Source organism: Mus pahari, chromosome 17 (assembly GCF_900095145.1).
Source record: "Mus pahari chromosome 17, PAHARI_EIJ_v1.1, whole genome shotgun sequence".
Classification (NCBI taxonomy): Eukaryota; Metazoa; Chordata; class Mammalia; order Rodentia; family Muridae; genus Mus; species Mus pahari.
Window position 1 is genome coordinate 44,062,102 of NC_034606.1, and position 22,145 is coordinate 44,084,246.

The following is a 22,145-nucleotide window of genomic DNA, read 5'->3' on the forward strand; positions in this document are numbered from 1 at the left end:
GTGTGTGTGTGTGTGTGTGTGTGTGTGTGTGTGTGTGTGTGTGTGTTGAGAGCCCTGCCTGAGCCTGTCTCCCTGAAGCACAACCTCCTACACCCATAGCCCACAAGAGAGGGAGCCGCCCGTCCCCGTGTCCTCAGCCTAAGCTCGGATACATTTTGCCCACTGAGCTTTTAGCATCTCTCAGGTCTTTCTGTGTAGGTTTGTTTCGGTCCCTTAAAAACCCAGGAGTGGTGGCCTTTGATTTCAGTAGTGGGGAGGCAGAGGCAGGTGGATCTCTGTGAGTTTGCAACCAGCCTGGTCTACAGAGTGAGTTCCAGGACAACCGGGGCTATACTGAGAAACCCTGTTTGAAAAAAAGAAAGGGGGGTGTTGCTGGAGCAGGGACACTGGAGGTCCTCTGGCCTCCACGGAGACATGCATTCCCATGACCCAGTACTCGTGTTACTCCTAGGAAGCAGTAGGTGTGTGGTGCCGTGGACAGGCATGTGGTAGCTCAGTGGAAGATGCCACCTGTGGCTCAGACCAGGGCTGACAGCTAACCTTTCCTTTGAACTGGAGATAGACATTTGCCCAGAATGCTGTAGCCCTCTCTGGAGAGTGTAGGATGGAGGACTCAGGATGAGCTCCCTAACCTCAGGCCGGCTCGCCATCCCCCTCCTTAAGTTTTAGATAACGTGGCATTATGCACTCCTTAAAAATCTCTCAGGCTGCAATTTCTTCAAAGGGTGATTCATCCCCGACTCCCTCCCTCTCCCGCTCCTCTATCTCGGCAATTTATCAGAATAGGCGCAATCCATGCAATCCATTTACTTCTCTACTGCGTAGGATACATTTCACACACATCACAGGACACAGCATTCCTCAGGGTGGTGACCTACAGCAGTCTTCATCCTTCAATGGGAAGTGCAGGGCCCTGTCTCAACAAAGCCATGAAAGAGGCCCAGTTAAGAACACAGCCTGTTCTTGCCCTCAGATTGGCAGCTTAAAAAACCACCTGTACCTCCAGTAGCAAAGGATCTGACACCCTGTTCTGGCCTCTGACAGACACGCAAATACAACAGCAAAAACCAGTAGTGACACATGCCTTTAACCCCAGTACTCTGGGGGCAGAGGCAGGGGGACTTCTCTGAGTTCCAGTACAGCCAGAGCTACACAAAGAAACTCTGTCTCAAAAACAACAGTCATCTGTGAAGCTAAATGAAGTCCCAAGCAGAGAGTGACAAAACCCAGGCAAGTCCAGCATGGACACCTTTATAATTGTGTTTACCTACTGTTTAGAGGTTAAAAGACGCCCTCCAGATTCAATTGGCTAACTCGTCCCTAGAAATACCTGGAAATTCAGAGGAAGAGAAGCCCAAACATTGGGCTTGGAGAGATGACTCAGTGATTAAGAGCACTGACTGCTCTTCCAGAGGTCCTGAGTTCAATTCCCAGCAATTATGTGGTAGCTCACAACCATCTGCAATGCAATCCAATCCCCTTTTCTGGTGTGTATAAAGACAGCTACACCCAGCACTTGGAAGGCAGAGACAGGCGGATTTCTGAGTTTGAGGCCAGCCTGGTCTACAGAGTGAGTTCCAGGACAGGGAGGGTTACCCAGAGAAACCCTGTCTCGAAAACCAAAAGAAAAAAAAAAGAAAGAAAGAAAGAGACAGCTACAGTGTACTCATATACATAAAATAAATATATCTGGGGGCTGGTGAGATGGCTCAGTNGGTAAGAGCACCCGACTGCTCTTCCGAAGGTCCNGAGTTCAAATCCCAGCAACCACATGGTGGCTCACAACCATCCATAACAAGATCTGACTCCCTCTTCTGGAGTGTCTGAGGACAACTACAGTGTACTTACATATAATAAATAAATAAATCTTTAAAAANAAANAAATATATCTATTTAAAAAAAAAAAAAAAAGGACCTTGGAGACACATCTCTGGGGACACCTGTGAGGACGATGGTGCAAGTCCCTTCCTGAATGTGGGTGGCACTGTCCCCTGGGCAGGGAAAAGAGAAAGTGAGGTGAATACCAGTATTCTTTCCTTTCTTCCCGAATGTAGACACAATGTGACCAGCTGCCTTACGCCCCTGCTGCTATGCCTCTCCTAACCGGGCAGACAGACCGTATGTACCCTCAAACCGTGACCCAAGACAAACCCTTCCTCCCTTTAAGTTGCTTAGCTAGGTATTTTGTCAGAGCCATGAGAGACGTAACTCATGCAATAATTTCAAACTAACGCTCGAATGCATAGGAAAAGGCTTAGGCCTGAGCCCTGGAGGTTGGGGCCTGGGATCAGAAGAGGACAGACCCCCAAGTAGGAAACAAACCAGATGAGAAAGGTGGCTGCCTGGAAAGGTGGGATTGGGGGCCGGGGCAGTAAGGAGGTACAGCAGAGGAGTTCAAAGCTGCCCTTCTACCCTTCATAAAAGGTTCTCCTCAGCCCCAGCTCCCCGAGAGTGTACAGCCAAGTACCCTCGCTCTCTGGTTTCCACACCCTTAAAGTGCATCATAAGATATGGGGGAGCAGACCAGCCATGGCATCTCTGGGGTCCCTCCCTGCTCTGACTTCAAGGACTCTGTGTTGAAGCCAGCTTGGTGGGTGCTGTGCATGGTACCTGAGAGCTCTGAGCTCTGTCACTCCCTCCCAGTACTGGTTGCAAGCAGTACGGACTGTCAGGGAGGGGTAGAAGATGGAAGGCCAGGAAGGATGGAGAAGCTAAGCCCAGATCCAAGGGCTGGGCTTTTGAACTGAATTCCAGAGGACTCCTCTGTCTACTTCGGGAGCCTGAGGGAGAATCCTCAGGGCCCCCACCTTTGGCCTTAGGAAACCAGGAAGGAAAAAGCCATTCTATCTCAAAACCTGCAATTCTCAGCTCACCCTGGAATGATCGACATACTGCTTTACCTTCTAGAATGTGGACATTATTCAGAATAACCAAGGCCCAGGGCAACACCTCCCCAAATCCATGCTCGCCTTTGTTTGGGATCTGGCCATAGCTGCTGTTCACCAGATGGGCAGAGACTAAGGAAAGATGATATGCTCAAATGAGATAGGCTTTGAAAGCAAGGCGCCGGGCACTGGGCCTGACAGATAAGTGGGTGCCACCACCAGGAGGCCCTGAGCACTTCGGGGTATGGGGCACAGAAGGGACTTTATCTCTGTCCACCCTGCCTTAAAAACCATAGTGCCTGTTACAGGGGCTGGCATCTGTTAAATCCATACCACAGCTCGGGTGGGAGAGGACCAGGAGAGGGTCTGCCAGACACCAGGGAAAGTAACCTTGGAAGAGGGGACAAGGAGACTGTAAAACTTGAACTCAGCTAGGTATGGTGAACTCACGCCTGTTATCCCAGGCAGGACTGCTTCGAACTCCAGACCAGCCTGGGCTACAGAGCAGGATTGTCTCAAGGCAAAGGTCACCTATGAAGAGCCACATACCCGAGTCCCACCCTACGTGACCCTCAGGAAGGAAAGTAGGACTTCACATGTACAGTTGCAAACGGAGAAACTGAATAAACAGGTTAACAGGGTTGGAAGCAGGAGACTGGTCCTTATACCATGCTCTTCCATGGCCAGCCTGCTCAGACAGCACCTATTGAGAAGTGCACACACACACACACACAGAGACACTTCCTAGTGTAGGCCTTCTATTCCAGTCATGACCTGGCAGGGACAGCTCTTGGAGCCCTGAGCTCCCAGCCGGTGGATTTGCCTGGCAATTTCCTGCCTCACCTCTGGTCCTCTACCTGATATCTTTGTCCTGTTCCTGATGTGGGAGAGGGGCACACACAGTTGGAATAGTCGAGGAACTAACCGGCCAGGGCCCCAACAGTCCCGCCCTGTAACTGAAGTCTGGGGAGGCCTCAGAGGAAAGACTGAAGCTGCTGCGGTTGGTTTCCTTGGTGGTGACTTGAAGGCGGGGCTGGAGATGATGGGGGCAGCCCAGCCTCACTCCAGATGTGATAGCATCTCCCCTGTGCCCTGCGGGCTTCCCTGTCCTCCTATCCTGGGTGGGCTTTCCACATCTGGAGGAAGGAGCTAGAGATAAGCCTGGGAGGGAGAGGCTGGGTAGGGCAAGAGGATTGCTGGCCTGGCCTCCAGATATGACTCCTGACCCATTATCCTCACAACTCTTCTGAGATGGCAGCTTCGGAAGGGGAATGGCAACTTGGATTCCCTGTTGTCCCCGACACCTGATTCCCCAGAGTGAGCCGAATACCCTTCTAACTGACCAGAGGTCTTAGGGTAGGAGAGGGGGCTCTGGCAGCCAACCAATGGAGTTTGGCCTCTACACCAATTGAAGAGATAACTAGTTGGTAGAGTGCTCACTTAGCGCAGGTGAAGGTCTGGTTCAATCCCCAACAAGTCAGTTGTCACAGGCCTGAAATCCCAGAACTTAAGAGGCAGGAGCAGGAGGATCAAAGGTTTAAGGTCATCCTTAGCACAGCAAGCTTGAGGCCGGGCTGTGCTGCGTAAGACTCCTGTCTAAAGAGAGGCTAAGGGGACAACAGGTAACAAACACAGAAGGATTTATTCAATGTGGCCACGCTGGGAAAAGGAGCAGATCGAGAGTCTCAGTAACCCCAAGTCTGTCTTGGGGTACTGATGTGTGTTGGCTTTTGGAGAGGCCACTGTTGCTGTTTTAGCTGCTAATTTTTCTTTGATTGGTTGGGTGGGTGGGTTTGGCTTGGTTTTTAAGACAGGGTTTTTCTGTGTAGTCCTGACTATCCTGGAACTTCGATCTGTAAACCAGGCTGCCTTTGAACTCACAGAGATCTGCCTCTGTCTGCATCCTGAATGCTGGGATCAGAGGTGTGTACCAGCCGGGCGTGGTGGCGCACGCCTTTAATCCCAACACTCGGGAGGCAGAGGCAGGCGGATTTCTGAGTTCGAGGCCAGCCTGGTCTACAGAGTGAGTTCCAGGACAGCCATAGCTACACAGAGAAACCCTGTCTCGAAAAACCAAAACCAAACCAAACCAAACCAAAACCAAAACAGAGGTGTAGCCACTGCTTGACTAGCTGCTAATTTTTTTTTTTTTTTTTTTTTTTTTGAGCCAGGGTCTCATGTAGCAGTAGGTGGTGGCCTTGAATTCCTAATCCTCCTGCCTCAGCTTCCCAAGTACTGGTGTTACAGGCATGAACCACCATGTAGTTTAAGTTTAAATATTGGAAGAATCGACACAGATAGCAAGAGGTATGCATACCTGAGCAGACTGGCTCTGTAAGATGGCTTAAAGAAGTCATATTGCTTAAGGGGACATGTGGGTTCTCCGGAGAGGGCCACTTCTCCCGGGTGTGCAGTTATCTCAGGAACACTTGCCCTCCTGTGGGGGAGGGGTTGTCCTGCAAGGCTTGGCTCAGCACGTCTGAGACAGCAGACTTGTCTTTGTGCCTTTGGCTTAGAAGGGTGATATGGTCAGGTCAGGTCGGGAAGCTGAGGGAAACGGAGTCTGTGCCAAAGGAAAGGAGGCAGAGATACAAAGACAAAGGCAGAGAGGGCAGACTCACCCTTGCAGTAACCTTCGAGGGGACAGGAGGATTCCAGGCGGTTTGGCAAGAGCAGCTTTGAAGTGCCTGTTTTTATCACACACCCTCCGCTCTGCTCAGTGAACCTCCCTAAGTCTCATGTCACCCCATGACTCTCTGTAGCTCCCCAGGACCCTCAGGTAAAAGAACACTGAAACCCCATACCTGGCCCACAAGACCCTTCATGATCCTTAATGCCCAGCTTTCTCCTACAAGGTAAGCAGCTCATTCCCCAGGCACGGGCTTCTCATCTCCAAGCCCCTTTGCCCAATTGGAATGCTGGGTCCTTTCAAGTCCCTGCTTCATATGTCAGTCTCTACCCCAACATAGTGAGTGTCTGCCACGCCCAGCGCCAGTACGGTGTTATTTCTTAATTCAGCCCATAGTCACATTTTGTCCAAACCGTGAATTCTGAGAGCAGGGCCTGGGAGGGGCTCATCTTCGCGAGCCCTCTGAGGCCAGCACGGAGCTAGACACACAGTAGGTGTTCAGGAAAATGTCTGCTAAATGAACGGGAAGGGATGGCCGTGTCTCTTCTCCAAAAGTGCGAATGAGACCAAGGGGGCAGATCTGGCACACCCTGGGCTGCCCCGAGGCCTGCCTCTCAGGCCCCGGGGATGTCACAGCCAAGCCACTCAGAACTCTCTGCAGGCCCTGCAGTGGGGTGAAGTCCAAGGTATGAGCCAAGGACACCAGCCTCAGGCCTGGCGCCCAGCCCAGGCTTTCTTTAGCCCTAGCGAGCTGCACTGAGCTGTAGCCACAGTCCTCTGCTTCCGGGGAAAGCCCCGGTGGGGCCTGTGCTTTGTGGTCCTCCTCGGCTCTCCCGCAGAAGCCCACAGCGGGAGTCACAGCGAGAGCCACACCCAGGCCTGCCTGGCGGCAGCCTCTGAAGAGAGCCTTGCTCTAATTCTCTGCAGGCGTCTATACACGCATCCCCCCCTCCTCCACCAGCTGCGCTGGGACCTAGGGGCTTTCTCCCTGCTGGCCCCAGGCCCCTTCCCGCCAACTCTTGGGTTTAACTCATCCTTAAACTATTTTCCACTGGCTCCCCCAATCTCTGCCACAGCACAAATCTTTTTTTAGTGGGAAGAGGGATGGAGAAGAATAAGAGGCGGCGCCAGGACCCTGAGGGAGGGGCTAGGAGGGGGGCTCTCCTCTCTGACTGGTCACCTCTGCTCCAAAATTGACTTTATAATCCATTGACTCAACTTCTGGTGACCCCCCCCATCCCTGTCCTGACATACAATTGGTTGAACTCCCCGGGAGGGGCGGGACTTACCGGGTCTGATCCAGTTAAAAAGGTCGGAGCGGGCCTGGGGCCCGTCTCTCTCGGGTGGAGTCTTCTGACAGCTGGTGGAGCGGGTCGCAGGAATCTCTTCGCTTCAATCATGGCCTGCGTGAGTGCGGGACCCTCTGTTCCAAGGTCTAGGGGATTGAGCAGAAGCAGATGAGCACAGGAGAGTAGGCAATTGGGGACTTGCTTCTGGTCCCAGCTGTGCGGCCTGGGACAGGTGTTTTCTCTGGCCCTCAGTGGCTACATCTGTAAAATGGGGGGTGGCTGTCATAGTTCCCCCCGGGAAACCTTAAGCGTCTCTGGCTTAAGAATGTTCTGGACTTCTCGTAGTTCTGGCAGCATACCTACCTGCCTTGCGAGGTCCAATATTCCGCTGCTTTGCCCATTTCTGAGAAGTGGGAATGGGAAGGGTGTGGCCACCCGGGGAAAGGGGAGGCAGGGGGACATTTTGGCCCAAGGCCATTCCCTGTTCACTCTCCTCCACTCTAGAGTCTCCTGGCCCCTCCCCCTTTGCAGCTGTCCCCAGTCACAGGGCCAGGGCTCAGTTGGTCACCCTCTGCTCCAGAAAACTTAAAAAAAAAAAACCCTCTGGGGCCTGAGATAGGCTGCAGGCTGGTCAGTGGAGGCTGGTTAGGTCTGGGCGGAGGAAACTACATGCATTTGCACACACAGACAGGCAAGCTCTCAGGAATAGGGTTCAAATGTCAAAGAAACCCCTTGCCCAAATGAACTTCCATCCACTCACCCAGGCAGGTGCCCAGCAATGCCCAGAAGTGTGCTGGGCTCTCTAGCTTGCTACGTCCACATTGCCACTCTCGGGCTGCCCGGTCCCCGCAAAACCAGACCGCTCCTCAACCTCTCGGCTCCCTCCTGATGGTGTGCCTCTGAGCAGAGAGACTTGAAGCCGATTGGGGCGGTCCTGGCTGCTTTCTCTATTTCAGAGAAGGGCCTTAGGCTAGTGGTCGCCTAATCCTTCCATCCACTAAATGAGGATTTAGGAAGTCACACTCCATCTCCCCCTCCACTCTAAATCCAGATCTTCAAGCTGATGATGGGTGAATCTTTTAGGGCTTGTTCTGTAAGACAGCCACAAGTTTGACACCCTGCTGGGAATGGGGACGTTCCCCAACTACTTACACTCTATCCTGACCAGCCCATCCCACCTCGGGCTTCCCCTAGGGCTGGTCAGGGTCCCCCAGGGTGGGAATGACCCCATCCCTACACCCCAGCCCAATGCAGGTAGCTCTCCTAACTCCAACCTAAACACAGCTCGGTGCTCTTGCCTGCACAGGGTCTGGTCGCCAGCAACCTGAATCTCAAACCTGGGGAATGTCTCAAAGTTCGGGGAGAGGTGGCCCCGGACGCCAAGAGGTGAGATTGGAGAAAGGAATGGAGATGACAGGGGGCGGGGTTCGCAGACTTAGGTCGCGATGGGCGTGGCCGGCCAGAACCACTTCTTCCTCAGCCTGCAGCGGGTTAACGGGCAGCTGCAGATGCTGCGTTTTCTGGGTGAGTCACTTCCTCGCTGGGTCTCGTCGACGTCGCCGTGGTCTCCCCCTCCCTCCCGCCTCCTTTCTCCGGGCTGAAGTTTCTTAAACTAAAGCAGCTGCTGCCTCAACCACTCCTGCTTGCCCCTCCCCTTCCGCGGGGAGGGGGCGGGGTGGCGCGAGGGTGCGGGGAGAGGCGAGGAGGGAGTGGTCACCCACGTGCCTGCTGCCTGCGGGGAGCCCTGCAGGGGCTCAATCTTTTTCTAGAGCTTCCTCCTCATTCATACCGCTCCACCGCCTTTTTTTTTTTTTTTTCCCCAGCAGCCATGTGAGTGAGTTTGGACCAGTCACCCAAGCTCACGAGACCTCGACTTTTTTTTCCTTTTCTTCTCCAAAGACAGGGTCTCCTTATATAGCCCTGGCTAGCATGGAATCTATCTTGACCAGGCTGGCCTCCACGGAGATCCACATGTCTCCATCTCCCCAGAGCTGGGATTGAAAGTGTGCACTTCATATTCCACACCCCTAAGAGCCTGGGTTTCCTAATAAAGCCAGAGGGAAAGTGGTGGAGGGGAGAGAGCCAGGGGCCAGTTTCATCAAGGCGGCAGCTGCTGCTGTCTGTTGTCTGTTGTTAGTAAGTTCCTGAGCCCTTTCACCTCTTCCTTCCATACCTCCATGATGAACACCACTACCAGGCTCCGTGCAACAAACTCCGTATTATTATTTACTCTTCTTCTCCACAGTGAGGGAACATCTATGGTGTGCCCTGCTCTGTGCTTGGCAACAGGGACTCAGATACGAAAGACAGATAGGACCCCATCTGGAGAATCTCCCCTCTTGACCAAAGGGGTTAACAACTATCAATGTCTGGGAGAGAGCTCCCCTCCCTCGTGCGCACACACACCACCACCACCACCACCACCACCACCACCACTGTACAGACAGGAAAGAAACTGTGGCTCAGACAGAATCTGCAGGGTCTAGCTTAATTCACATGGTAAGGCCAGAAGTAGACTGGAGGTTCCTGGCCTTCCTGTTGACTGAGTTTCAACATGGCACGTCAATAGCCAGCTGTTGATGTTGCATTCTCTCAGTGAGGGGGGGGGGGTCTAGAGCCATCCAACATGGCTGAAAGCCCACCTGTCACCCCTTTAGCTTTGTGCTGAACCTGGGAAAAGACAGCAACAACCTGTGCCTACACTTCAATCCTCGCTTCAATGCCCATGGAGACGCCAACACCATTGTGTGTAACAGCAAGGAAGATGGGGCCTGGGGAACCGAACACCGGGAACCTGCCTTCCCCTTCCAGCCTGGGAGCATCACAGAGGTAGGTGGTGCTGGGCGGGGCCCTGGGTGGGGCTGGGCAACACAGTCAGAGACAGAGGCTGATCATTCCCGGCTGTGTGATGACCCCTGAATGGCATTCCTCCCTGAACATGACGGACCTCACCCTCACCGATACAGAAGCTGTCCCCGGGGCTCTGAGCTGGACCAGGGCCCAGCTCACTGCCCTTCTCCATCCACCAGGTGTGCGTCACCTTTGACCAGGCTGACCTGACCATCAAGCTGCCAGACGGGCATGAGTTCAAGTTCCCCAACCGCCTCAACATAGAGGCCATCAACTACATGGCGGCGGACGGAGATTTCAAGATTAAGTGCATGGCCTTTGAATGAAGCCAGCCAGCCCATAGCCCTCAATAAAGGCAGCTGCCTCTGCTCCCCGTAACCCAGCCCTTCATGGGAGAGTGTCTGTGTATGTGTATGTGAGGGGCCACGCCCAACCTGGTCCATCTTCCATTCATGCCTCCATGTGTTCTTGGTCCCAGTGACCTCTCTTCTTGTGCTCTCCAGGCCAAAGAGAGCCCAGCACATAGAGGGCTTAGTGACCACAGAGGGGGAACCAGTGTCCCACTGTGACAGGGACAGACAGAACAGTGGGAGGTGGATGGATGAACAGCAGGACCTCGTTTGTCTTCATAAAAGCCAGAAACCACTGGGCATGATGACACATACTTGAAATTAAGGAGGCTAGACCAGGCACGTCAGCATGTGTTCCAGAACAGTCTGGATAGCCTGGGCTACATAGTGGAGGCAGCTTGGGCTAGCTGTATAGCCCTATACCACTAACTTCTTAGGAGACTGAAGCAAGAGAACCACTTAGGGCTAGCTTGGGCAATATAGCACGACCTCATATAGGTAAGGACTACAAGCTGTTTGTGGCCTTGTGCTTGTTAACTGGTCTCTCTGAGCCTTAGTTTATCGTTTTACGCATGGGGGATAATACTCAGATCTCATGAGGGTTGTTGTGGAGTTAAGTGAGATTTTGGTGGAGGACTCCCAAGTTCTGCTCCGGGCACGTCATGACCAATGCCACTTGGGTAGCTTCTGGTCTTCCCTAGACGTGTTAACTTTCTATGTCTGCAAATGCGTAGGGAGGAAACAGTCTCTGAGGGACAAAATGACCCCTCCGCAGCTGAGCCCAGAGGAAGCAAGCTTACTCTCCCGGAATCAAAGGGCAGCTGGAGGACTGGGCTAGAAGGCGCTAACTCTGTGGCACTCGACAGGTCCCCTCCCTAACAAGGGGAATCTGGGATGAGGTCACAGCCCTGTAATGTGGTTGGGGGTTCTGAGTGGGCCCCTTCAGAGACATAGGATGAGGAGTGGGGTGGGAAGGCTGATGGGAGGGCCTGGACGTAGGTCTTCCAGAGGGCAGGTGGCTCACTGGGCTGGCGGAGATGGACGTGCCTACCACGGCGTGCTTACTCCTGGCTTCCAGGAGGAGGTGTCTTCCGGACTTCAGCTCAGGTTCTGTTGCCTTGGGTTGCTGCTCTCCGCTGAAGCCTGTCCCACCCAGGGCAATTAACTGCAGCAGGCCCGTGGTCACCATTGTTCATCTGCACCACTGCCCCCACTTCCCAGGAAACAGCTGCAGGAACCGAGCCAAGGTTCTGGAAGGCTTCAGCTATAAACCTCACTAGGCTCTCTCTCCAGCTCTCAAATCTGGGGCATAATATCCTGAGGCTGGGAGGCCGGTGCCTGTGAGATCTCATTTTCTAAACTGGAACCCTCCTGGTAGGGTCTCTTGCACCACCCCCCAGCCTCAGTTTCCCTATCTATAGCAGGGTGAAGACTTTTAATGTTGGTGGGTCCAGGAAGCAGGGGTACCCGTAGGAGAAGGCCAAAGAGAATGGAATACACAAGCCTTGGGCTCCCACAAAACACACCCCATCTCTGCGCTTTTCTGAAGCTCCCAAGGGTGGCTGTGGAGGAGACGCCCTCTGCTGGCCTCAAAGGAAACGTCCCTCAAACCATCTTCCTGTGTTCAGTTTACCCTAGGATTTTTCTGGCAGGAGCTAAGCACGTGATCTTGAACAAGGAAGGGATGACCTCACAGAAAGGTTGTAAGGCTCACCACAGGATGGGGTTGGAAGATGGCTCAGTGGTTAAGAGGTCCCAAGTTCAATTCCCAGCACTCACAAGACAGCTCACAGCCATCTACAACTGTCTCTAACTCCAGTTTCAGATGGTGAAACGCTTTCTTCCGACCTGAGGCAAAACAAATTAATAATAAATACAATAAATTACAGATAATAACAATAGCTTAAAAAAAAAGAATTGCACTGGTTGCCAGCTTGATCATGCACTCTTTAATCCCTCACTCAGCAGCCAGGGCTCTGTGAATTCGAGGCCAGCCTGGTCTACACAGTGAGTTCCAGGACAGCCAGGGATATGTAGGGAGACTCTGTTGCAAAAAAAAACAAAAACAGGAGACTGGAGAGATGGCTCAGAGATGGATGAGAGTTCAACTCCCAGCAACCACATGGTGGCTCACAACTATCTGTAATGGGATTCGATGCCCTTCTCTGGTGTGTGTGAAGACAGCTACACTGTACTCATATACATTAAATAAATATGGGTGATGGGGTTGGGGTGGGGGCTGCACAGGCCACACAGCCTCTGCCCAGAAAGCATCCAGTCTGGGAAGGAGTCTGGGAAGGGGCTGAAGCCAGAAGGTGCACTCTGACATACCAAGCCAGACCACAGAACTTCTGTTTAGTCTTCAGCCACAGAACGGAGGGGAGAGCATAGCAGGTGATAGCCCTGTAGCAGAAGGGAAGGCAGCGCTCAGCTCTCTAGGCTTCTTCAGGGGGCACAGTGTGGCCAGGACAGTGCCTCTACCCAGAGGGGAGATGACAAAGGATGTAGGAGAGCTTGGCTCCAGGAGAACAGAAGTGACCATGGGAGACACATGTGTCTAGTAACCCTTTTCTTTAGATAGTGTCTCTATCTCAGGCTGGACTCCTGTTTTCTATGTATCAGGGTGACTTTGAACTCCTGATCCTCCTGTCTCTACTTGCTAGGATAACTGGCTGTGTCACCAAGCCCAGTTTGGGGACCCACACTTTAAAGATAACTTCTTCCCAGCATCTAGCATAGACTCTCCGAGTGGGGGACCCACGTGGGGACATTCATGGGGCGCCACACCTACATGGAAGTGAGGCTCATTATCACAGCCTGCTTCCCACCTCTCTGAGAGAGTGGCTTCTGAGAGAGTGACCAGGAAGCTGGGAAGGGAGACCAAACACCAAAGCTCAAGACAACTTAGTTCACATTTGAACACTGGCACAATCCTCCCCCATCACCCTCTCTCTCTCGTTTAGTTTTGTTTTTTTTTTTGAGACAGGGTTTCGCTGTGTAGCCCTGGCTGTCGTGGAACTCACTCTGTAGACCAGGCTGACCTCAAACTCAGAGAGCCTCTGCCTCAAGAGTGCTGGGGTTAAAGGTGTGTGCCATCATGTGTGGCAAGCACAGTCTTAAGTGACAGCTTGCCTCTCTGTGTGCCGCTACCCATTAGGCATCCAATATGTGTAACTTCCTGGCTCTCGGAGCTCATATCTGGAAGAGGATGGGATCCTAAGAGTCTGTTTCATGTCTGATTACCCTGTGCGTCATCATCAGCTCCAGGACCCCTCCCTCTCCTCCACATTGTTGGAGACATCCTGACCTGCAACCTCCTGAGCTTCCTCCTTCAGAGGCCTCATTCCTAGGTCTATCGTGACAACTGACTCAGAGTCAAAGGCATAGGTCCTGCCGCAGCACCCAGCACAGGACTGAGTGATCAAATGCACATAGCCATGAGACTGGGGGAAGTCGGTCATACAAGGTCACTAAAGTCCCTGCCCAGTGTTATTTTACCCAGGTGGTTAGTAGGAGAGTGTCCTTAAACTTCTTTTCCATGCTTGGGGAAACTGAGGCACAGAGCTGGATATGGCTTGTGTACCAACCCTGAGTCTGGCAGAATATTGTGTTATGCACTCCTGACACGACACACTTGTCCCACCACGGTCATGGCTCTAAGTTTGCTGCACGCAGGAGCAATATTCAGGGTCACCAGAGAATGTTCTAGAAATGGTCATTCTGGGACCCTGCCAAGTACCCTGAACCCTGGATTTGGATTTCAACAAGTCTTCAAGTGCATGCCAGAGTTCTAGGGCCACCTCTTTACAACCTTACAAAGTCCCTACAGTGATCTCTATTTTATAAATAGGAAAGTGAGACACAAAGTAAAAGGCAACTTGGGGGCTGGAGAGATGACTCAATGGTTAACAGCGCCTACTTGTCTTATAGAGGACCAGGGTTTGGTTCTCAGTACCCACATGAATCACACACCATCTGTAACTCTAGTTGCAGGGGATTTCATACCGTCTCCTGGGCTTGTAAATACTCACAAACTCACGCAGACCCAGTATTTTTTTTAAATCTTACTCATTTATTCATAGACAGAGTCTCTTTACTGTAGCTCTGCTGTGGTTGTCCTGGAACTCACTATGTAGCCTAGGCTGACCTTGATCCAGCTGCCTCTGCCTCTCAAGTGCTGGGATAAAGACGTATGCCACCTCCCCTAGCCCATAATTTATGATTTAATCTTAAAAGGGGGGGGGCAATTGCTTCTGAGTCACATACTTTGGTATTCCTTTAGGAATAACAGTGTTTGAATCTAGGCAGTATCCCTCGCTCATGGAAAATATAAAAGCGTTGACATCTGAATTCAATTAAGTTCAGTAATTCTTGGCGATTTATAAATAACTCCAGATTGAGCGCCTGTTCGAGGCAGGGCAGATGATGGAATCGGGGAGACTATTCTCACTGAAGCCATGCTAGGAGAAGAATTGTTTAGAGGACCTGAACCAAAGTTGAGACAGGATCGGAGGCTCCTTTAAAAGGTGGAGCCAAGTCAGCGGAACTGTGGAACAAGGCCACAAAGCGCGCCCTACCGGAAATCTGAAACCGCTACACCCGGAAGTGTTTTAAAGTCAGACGCAGCCACGCTGCCGGAAGCTTCACTGCCATGGGCCGCAACAAGAAGAAGAAGAGAGATGGAGACGACCGGCGGCCCCGGCTCGTCCTCAACTTTGATGAAGAGAAGCGGCGGTGAGTGGCAGGGTGGAAAGAGACTCCCGTCGGGCTGCCGGGGGAAGCGCGCCAGGCAGGGGGCGCGCACGCGGAGGGCTCTTCCGGCCCCGCCCCTGGATGCGGCTGGCGTTCGCCTTCCTCTTTCCCCGCCTCGCGGGTTGGAGTCGCCCGCTCCTCCCTCGCCGCTTACGGCTCTCGGCGCTGCGCCTCGGGCCACTGGAGTCCAGCGCCGTCCATGGTCACGGCCCATAGCTGGCTCCCGGTCGTTGTTGACGAAGGACGAGCCGATGGGATGAGAGAGGTTTACGTCCATTGATTCACGCACCAGACTGCGTGCCAGCCAAGCCCGAGACCTGAGGCTGAACTTTGCGTTTTAGCGCCTTGTCGTCTGGTGGCTCTCAACCCCTTTAAGCCCATCGGAAAGGAGAGATTTACGTTACGATTCATAACAGTAGCAAAATTACAGTTAAAAACCCTGGGGCAGGGGCTGGTGAGATGGCTCAGTGGGTAAGAGCACCCGACTGCTCTTCCAAAGGTGCAGAGTTCAAATCCCAGCAACCACATGGTGGCTCACAACCATCCTTAGCAAGATCTGACTCCCTCTTCTGGAGTGTCTGAAGACAGCTACAGTGTACTTACATATAATAAATAAATCTTTAAAAAACAAAAAAACAAAACAACAACAAAAAACCCTGGTGCATTATACCAAAAGAAACTGCAGTTGCAAGGCCTGGTGGTGCAGACCTATAATCCTAGCCACCCGGGGATGCTGAGGCAGGAGGATTGCAAAGTCAAACCCTGTCCGGGAAAGTTCAAGAACGGTATGGGCATTTGGACAATTTATCGAGTCCCTGTCTCCAAATAAATATAAACGAATTAATCGGCCAGGCAGTGGCGGCGCACGCCTTTAATCCTAGCACTTGGGAGGCAGAGGCAGGCGGATTTCTGAGTTCGAGGCCAGTTTGGTCTACAGAGTGAGTTCCAGGACAGCCAGGGCTACACAGAGAAACCCTGTCTCGAAAAACCAAAAAACAAAACGAAACAAAAAACCAATCTATTAGACCATTTGCCTAGCTCTAATAAGGTAAGCTTAATTAACCCTCCAGTACTGCAAACTCAGGAACATAGCAGAGATCAGACAGGAAGAGGAAGCAAGAGTCAGGAAGGGGGTATCTAGGTCCTGCCACACCGGAGTCAGGTGGCCTTGAGGACTGAGGGTTGGTTGGTTGGTTGGTTGGTTCGGAGAGTTTTGGGATCTGGGTGAAGGCATTGTTAGAAAACCTTACTAGCTGTGACTCCTATGAAATAAAGTTTGCCAGTGTGGAAACAGTGACCACCCGCTCTGTGTATCGACCACCTGGCCTTTTGTGTCCTTATCAAGGGGGCAGGAAGGCCAGGTGAGAGGTGACAGTCCTCGTCAATGTTTGGTTAGTGATGGAGTGTGTACTGAGACTATAGCTTACAGCATAGGTGTGTGTGGTAGGTTCACACCACCCAGGATTATTATGTTAGTACACTCTGACGGTCCAGCAAGGACTCACAGCTTGTTTCTCATAAGGTACCCTTGTCATTGAATAACTCGTGACTGCATTGTCTGTGACCTTGGATAAGTACCCCAATCTCTTCCTCAAGAGTCCCTAGCTATAAATTAAGGATTGGCTGTGAGAGGGTAAAATGGGTTAGTGGGTAGGAGAGAGCCAGGCAACTTATGGAGCTCTGTAGAGCCCTGCTTTCCTCATGGCTCCTCCTGACTCCCCCGGCTTCTCCCCTGCTTCCTTCTTGCAGGGAGTACCTGACAGGCTTCCACAAGCGGAAGGTAGAGCGCAAGAAGGCGGCCATTGAAGAGATAAAGCAGCGGCTTAAGCAAGAGCAGAAGAAGCTTCGGGAAGAGGTGCGGTTGAGGGTGGGGTGGGGGTGTGACCAGGTGATGTAGGGTTTCACTTCCCAGGGGAGCACCAGCCTTGGATAGGTCTGCTGGAGGCAGCTATGGGACAGCAGTGTGTGATGGGAGCTGTGTATACAAGTAGAGATGCTGGGGTCCGTGTGAGGGATGAGTCTCCTTTAGAATTTGCTCTGTGAACCATACAATGGAAGTACACAGGGCTGTCGCATGTGTGGACAGAAAGGCTGTTCTCGCTGTGTTTATTTCTGTCTTAGTGGCTTTTTCTGTGACTGTGATAAATTACTCTTGAAAAAAGGCAGCGTAAGGGAGAAACGGTTTTCTCTGGCTCTGAGTTCAAGCACCCAGTTCATCCTGGCAGGAGAGTCAGGGTGGCAGGAGCTTGAAGCAGCTGGTCCCTCACACCCACAGTCAGAAAGCAGAGTGATGAAGGCACGTTGCCCCTTGGCTCCCTTTCCTCACTGACGTAGTCCAGGTAGTGGCATCACCCATAGTGAGTGGGTCTTCCCACCTCAGTGAACAAAATCATGATAATATCGCGTAGTAAGCTCAGAGGCCCATCTCCCAGGCCATCTTAGATTTGGTCGGGTTAGCAGTTAACCTCCACCTCTTCCCTTTGGGCATCAGCGCCACCAGGAGTACCTGAAGATGCTGGCAGAAAGAGAGGAAGCACTAGGTAAGTCTCCACCTAGGCCTCACGTGGAGAGCATCCAGTGAGCCTGGGCTTCTGTGTGCCCTCATGGGAATAAGTGAGGGTGGGAGGGTGATTTCCTCAGCTGTGGAGATCTTGGGGATGGTGTGGGGCAAGGGTGGTCTAAGTACAAGCGGATCCGAGAATAGGAGACCCAATCCATAAGGTAGACTGAGACTGAGCAGAGAGCCAGGGATGGGACAGCTCGTGTAAGCCTGAGCACAAAGGGATGTGACTCTGGACCACTCTGTAGGTGCAGAAAGAAAGGGAGAGGCGGGGGAGATACAAGGAGAGCAGAGGAGTGGCAGAGATACAAGGAGAGCAGGAGTGGCTCTGGAGAAGCTTGCTGTGTGTCAGTCCCCGACCCGCAGGGTTAGGAGGGAGGCTGGAGCCTGGGCCGAGCCAGGCCTGAGGACAACTTTGTGCCCACCTTGCAGAGGAGGCAGATGAGCTGGAGCGGCTGGTGACAGCGAAGACAGAGTCGGTGCAGTATGACCACCCCAATCACACAGTCACCGTGACCACCATCAGTGACCTGGACCTCTCAGGGGCCCGGCTGCTAGGTCTGCCCCTGCCTGAGGTAGGTCCCAGGACAGCCCTGGGGAAGCAGGGTTTGGGGGTAGGTAGGTTTGTGGGGGCTGCTCAGTGCTGGTCCATCTCAAGGGTCTCATGCGGGAAGTGTGCTCCAGGCAGCTTTCGAACCTGGCTCAGCTCATCTGTCAGTTGAGGGCTGCCCTGGTAGACTTGTCTGGGCATGGAGGTAGGTAACCATGAGGATGCAGGGATGAGGCCCTTGGCACTGAGCCCAGTGGTGAGCACTGAGTAAGCTCAGCAGGCTTAGAGGGACTGAACCTCCTGTGTGGCAAGTAGTACCCAGTGGCATGTGTGTGCAGGGGCAGTGGGTTAGTAGCATGGGTTGTACGCTCTCAACAACAAAACATCTGTGCCACTTAAAGCTGTACCTGTCACTTGTGCAGGAATTGCTATGTCAGGGTCCCTTCAGGTCTACAAATGCTCAATTCTTTTAAATAAAATGGTATTATATTTACATAGAACTTACGAATGTCTTCCCTTATCCTTTAAATCATCTGTCAGTTACTTAGAAAACTGCATGCTGCCGGGCGTGGTGGCACACGCCTTTAATCCCAGCACTCGGGAGGCAGAGGCAGGCGGATTTCTGAGTTTGAGGCCAGCCTGGTCTACAGAGTGAGTTCCAGGACAGCCAGGGCTCCACAGAGAAACCCTGTTTCAAAAAACAAAAACAAACAAAAAAGAAAGAAAGAAAAGAGAATAAAAAAGCAAGCAAGCAAGATGAATGCTAGTCCAGCAAGATAGCTTAGGGGTAAAGCACTCTGGAACATCATGTGGTGGAAGGTTATTCTCTTACCTCTTGCACCCGCAGTTTGGTATGCATGTCACGCTGCGTATGCACGCGCGTGCGCGCGCGCACACACACACACACACTAATACAAAACAAAACCTGAATATCCTGTGTTCCTCAAATTGTTACACTGCAGTATTCAAAGAATAGCATAAATCTGGGTCCTGGAGGGTCGGCTCAGAGGATAAAAATGCTTTCAGAAGACCCAGGATCAATTGCCATGTAGTCTTACAAACATCTATAACTCCAGTTCAGAGCATCTGACAGTACCTCTTCTGGCCTCTGCAAGTACCAAGCGTGCATGTTGTACACAGACATGCAAGCAAACATGCAACCAGTTTTTAGTAAGACCAGAAGTCTGTTCTCAGCATCGACACTATTCCTTCAGATGTTAACATGTCTCTTCACCCTGCTGCTGGTTGGCTCCACTGCCCAGGCAGTTAACAGCTCTTCACCCTGCTGCTGGTTGGCTCCACTGCCCAGGCAGTTAACAGTATAAAGGGCATATTTGGGCTGAGGTTGCAGCCTACCCAGCATGTGAGACCCCAGGTCCAATCTCCAACACCACAAAAACAACAAAGCAAAATCTCTCACATTTCCAAGGGCCAGGCCCGGAAGCACACGAGGGAGGTGAAGGCAGGGGATCATTAGTTCAAGATCAGCCCGGCTACATACTGAGCCCCGTCTCGAAAAAGGTCCTGCCCTGAGTTGTGTGTATACATCTCAAGGGGCACGCCCGACTGACTGACCTTCTCTGCTTTATGCTTGTCTTCCTGTAGGGCCTGGCAGTGTGTCTTGCTGCCATTTTGCTGATGTTGCTATTGGCAAATGTTTGGAAACAGGCTGTCCTTTGTCATTCTGGTTCTCACACAGTGTCCTAGGTTCTTTTTCTGGCAGTATGACAAATACTATAACCAAAAACAACCTAGGGAGGAAAAGGTTTAATTTGTCTTACACTTCCAGGTCGTTCATCATAGAAGGGAGTCAGGGCAGAAACTCAGCCCAGGAACCTGAGGCAGAAACCATGGTGAAGTTCTGCTTACTCACTCCGACTTGTTCACTCGCTCATGCTCAGCTAGCTTTTTTTTTTTTTTTTGGTTTTTCGAGACAGGGTTTCTCTGTATAGCCCTGGCTATCCTGGAACTCACTTGGTAGACTAGGCTGGCCTCGAACTCAGAAATCCGCCTGCCTCTGCCTCCCGAGTGCTGGGATTAAAGGCCTGCGCCACCAGGCCCGGCTTTCAGCTAGCTTTTTTATCCAGCCCAGGCCCACCTGCCCGAGGAAGGGTGCCACCCAGTGCGGGCTAGGCCTTGCCCATAGACCAACTTGATCTAGGCAGTTTCTTAGTTGAGACTTCTCTCAGATGATTCTGGGATGTGTCAAATTGACAATTAAGGCTAAACAGGCCAGACACAGACAGTGCCCTTCTGCCCAGAGCCTTCTTTGAGCCCCACTCAGGCTTTTAAGGTAGGTGGCCGGACTTCTGTGTGAAATCCAGAACTGCTCAGGGTGCCTGTCCATGCCCCGTAATGGTCCCTGTCCTTTGTTTCTCTAGCAAGGGGACCAGGATGGGTCCCAGGAAGAAGAGATGTCATCCCTAGAAAAGCCAACAAAAGCCTTGCCCAGGAAGTCCAAAGATCCCCTGCTCTCTCAGCGGTGAGTTTTGGCTTGTAGTTCTTGGGGCCATGACTCCCTGGCACTAGTGGCTGGGCATGTGGAACCACCCTAGCCTGAGGGCAGGAGGGGATGCCGGCAGGCTTGTGGGGCCAGGCCAGGCCGAGTTTGACATGTGTTTGGAGCTTGTTGCAGTTTCCCATCCACAAGTCAAATGATTACACTCGTCCACGACTAAAGATCACTACCCAGCCTCCCACTCCACCATTGCCTGAGTCTCGAGGGTAAGCCGAGGTCCTGGCCTCACCATCCTCCACTCTCCCCGCAGCATCTCCTCCCTCACAGCTACACTGCACGCACACAGTCGGAAGAAGGTCAAGAGGAAACACCCTCGGCGGGCACAGGACTCCACCAAGAAACCTCCAAGTGCCACTCGTACCAGCAAGACCCAGCGCCGCCGACGGATGACTGGAAAAGCCAGGCACAACGGGGAGTGAGCCCTCAAGCCTGGGGTCCCAGCTTGAGTCCTTGGCTATCCCTGTAATCCAGCTACACCGAGGGTTACCTGCAGCCTAAGCCTGAAAATCAGGACTTTGCCAGCCAGGGTCATCCTTCGAACCACCTGGGGTTTGAGCCCAGAAGGAACGGGCTTCTGAGAGCCGGGGTTCCCAGAGCCTGCAGACCAGTGTTGGGGCTCGTTCACAGTGTACATCCACCTGGGACTGAAGAGAAATTTGAAACTCCTCCTGTCTATGCTTGTGCTTTGTCCTGGCTTTGATTCCATGCACCAAAGGCTGACTTCTGGGTGGTGGGGATGGTCAGGGGTCCATCTACCTCCAGGTTTTCCTGAAGACATTACAAGGTCGTATCATATCTGGGTCCCCTCATCCTAGCTGAAGACCAGAATGTCCTTTGTAGAATCCACAGCTGGGTCCAGCTTTGGTGGTATATGGTAAAACCACACCAAAGAGTCTGAAACAGGAGACAGTTCAAGGTCATCCATCTTCAGCTACATAGGGAGTTTCAGGCTGGTGGGCTGTCAGGAGGTAGCTGAAGACTTGAGTGCCAGCATCAGAAGGCCACATTCAGGGACTGAAAGCTCATCTCGAGAGGCCTTTCCTGGGAGCTGGCTTGGCCTAGCCTCAGCCCTTCTCCTCATTCCTTGCCCTCTGCTCCAAGAGCGGTGACTCCCTATCTGCCTGTCTCAGATGGGCCTGCCTCTCCTGGAGGTTCTAGTGCTCAGCTCAGTGAAGGGGCCCTGGGCCTCACTGTCTAGACCATTGATCAGGGCAGTAAGCGGGGAAATAGAGGGATTTGGTCCTCATGTGAGCCTCAAGCAGTGCTGTCCTACTGGGTGTTTCCCTGTATGAATCTCCAGGGCTACCCTGAGGCTGGAATGGGTATTGCAGGATGCTCTGCACCACACTGGGCTCACATACCTCATGGCTCAGCATGTCCCTGTCTCCTCAGTGAAGATGTCTGCCTCTGGAGACATGAAGTTATTTCCAGTGTACACAAGAAGACACAAGAGACGCCCCCCTACCCTGCACATTCACCCATACACAGGAGACACACACACACCCTACATACTGTTTCTCTAATCATGAACTCCTTCCCGGTCTCTCCAGCTGGCCAGAGTCACGTCTGTTTGGATTTCAGCAGCAGCAGCAGCGAGGGGAGCTGCCATGGTGGCACACACCTCTAGTCCTAGCACTTAGAAGCCTGGGAGGAAGGATGGCTGAAGTTCAGCCGTCTAGACAGCTACAGAGAGCCAGCCTCACACCAGCAAGCACAAGGGGATGATGGGGTCGCTAGGCTGTGTTCACACATGTTGCTAGTG

At 52.5% G+C, this 22,145-nt stretch overlaps 2 protein-coding genes across 2 annotated transcripts; both read left to right on the plus strand.

Moving 5' to 3' along the window:
- Positions 1 to 6,823: 6,823 nt before the first annotated feature.
- On the plus strand, positions 6,824 to 10,300 carry Lgals1 (galectin 1). Its single transcript, XM_021217061.2, has 4 exons — positions 6,824 to 6,921; positions 8,110 to 8,189; positions 9,461 to 9,632; positions 9,833 to 10,300. Exons 1-4 carry the CDS (start codon positions 6,913 to 6,915, stop codon positions 9,977 to 9,979), a joined length of 408 nt encoding a protein of 135 aa, XP_021072720.1. The 5' UTR covers positions 6,824 to 6,912; the 3' UTR covers positions 9,980 to 10,300.
- A 4,303-nt stretch (positions 10,301 to 14,603) lies between these two features.
- Nol12 (nucleolar protein 12) lies at positions 14,604 to 21,049 on the plus strand. Its single transcript, XM_021217040.1, has 6 exons — positions 14,604 to 14,737; positions 16,505 to 16,610; positions 17,247 to 17,295; positions 17,748 to 17,890; positions 20,247 to 20,347; positions 20,634 to 21,049. The coding sequence occupies exons 1-6, from the start codon at positions 14,655 to 14,657 to the stop codon at positions 20,800 to 20,802; spliced, it is 651 nt and encodes a 216-aa protein (XP_021072699.1). The 5' UTR covers positions 14,604 to 14,654; the 3' UTR covers positions 20,803 to 21,049.
- Positions 21,050 to 22,145: the final 1,096 nt, after the last annotated feature.

Coding starts and splice junctions, on each gene's coding strand:
- Lgals1 (XM_021217061.2), top strand. Junction 8,190..9,460: donor GTGGCCCCGGACGCCAAGAG/GTGAGATTGGAG, acceptor TCACCCCTTTAG/CTTTGTGCTGAACCTGGGAA. Junction 9,633..9,832: donor AGCCTGGGAGCATCACAGAG/GTAGGTGGTGCT, acceptor TCCATCCACCAG/GTGTGCGTCACCTTTGACCA.
- Nol12 (XM_021217040.1), top strand. CDS start 14,655: ATGGGCCGCAACAAGAAGAAGAAGAGAGATGGAGACGACCGGCGGCCC. Junction 14,738..16,504: donor TTTGATGAAGAGAAGCGGCG/GTGAGTGGCAGG, acceptor TCCTTCTTGCAG/GGAGTACCTGACAGGCTTCC. Junction 16,611..17,246: donor AGAAGAAGCTTCGGGAAGAG/GTGCGGTTGAGG, acceptor TTTGGGCATCAG/CGCCACCAGGAGTACCTGAA.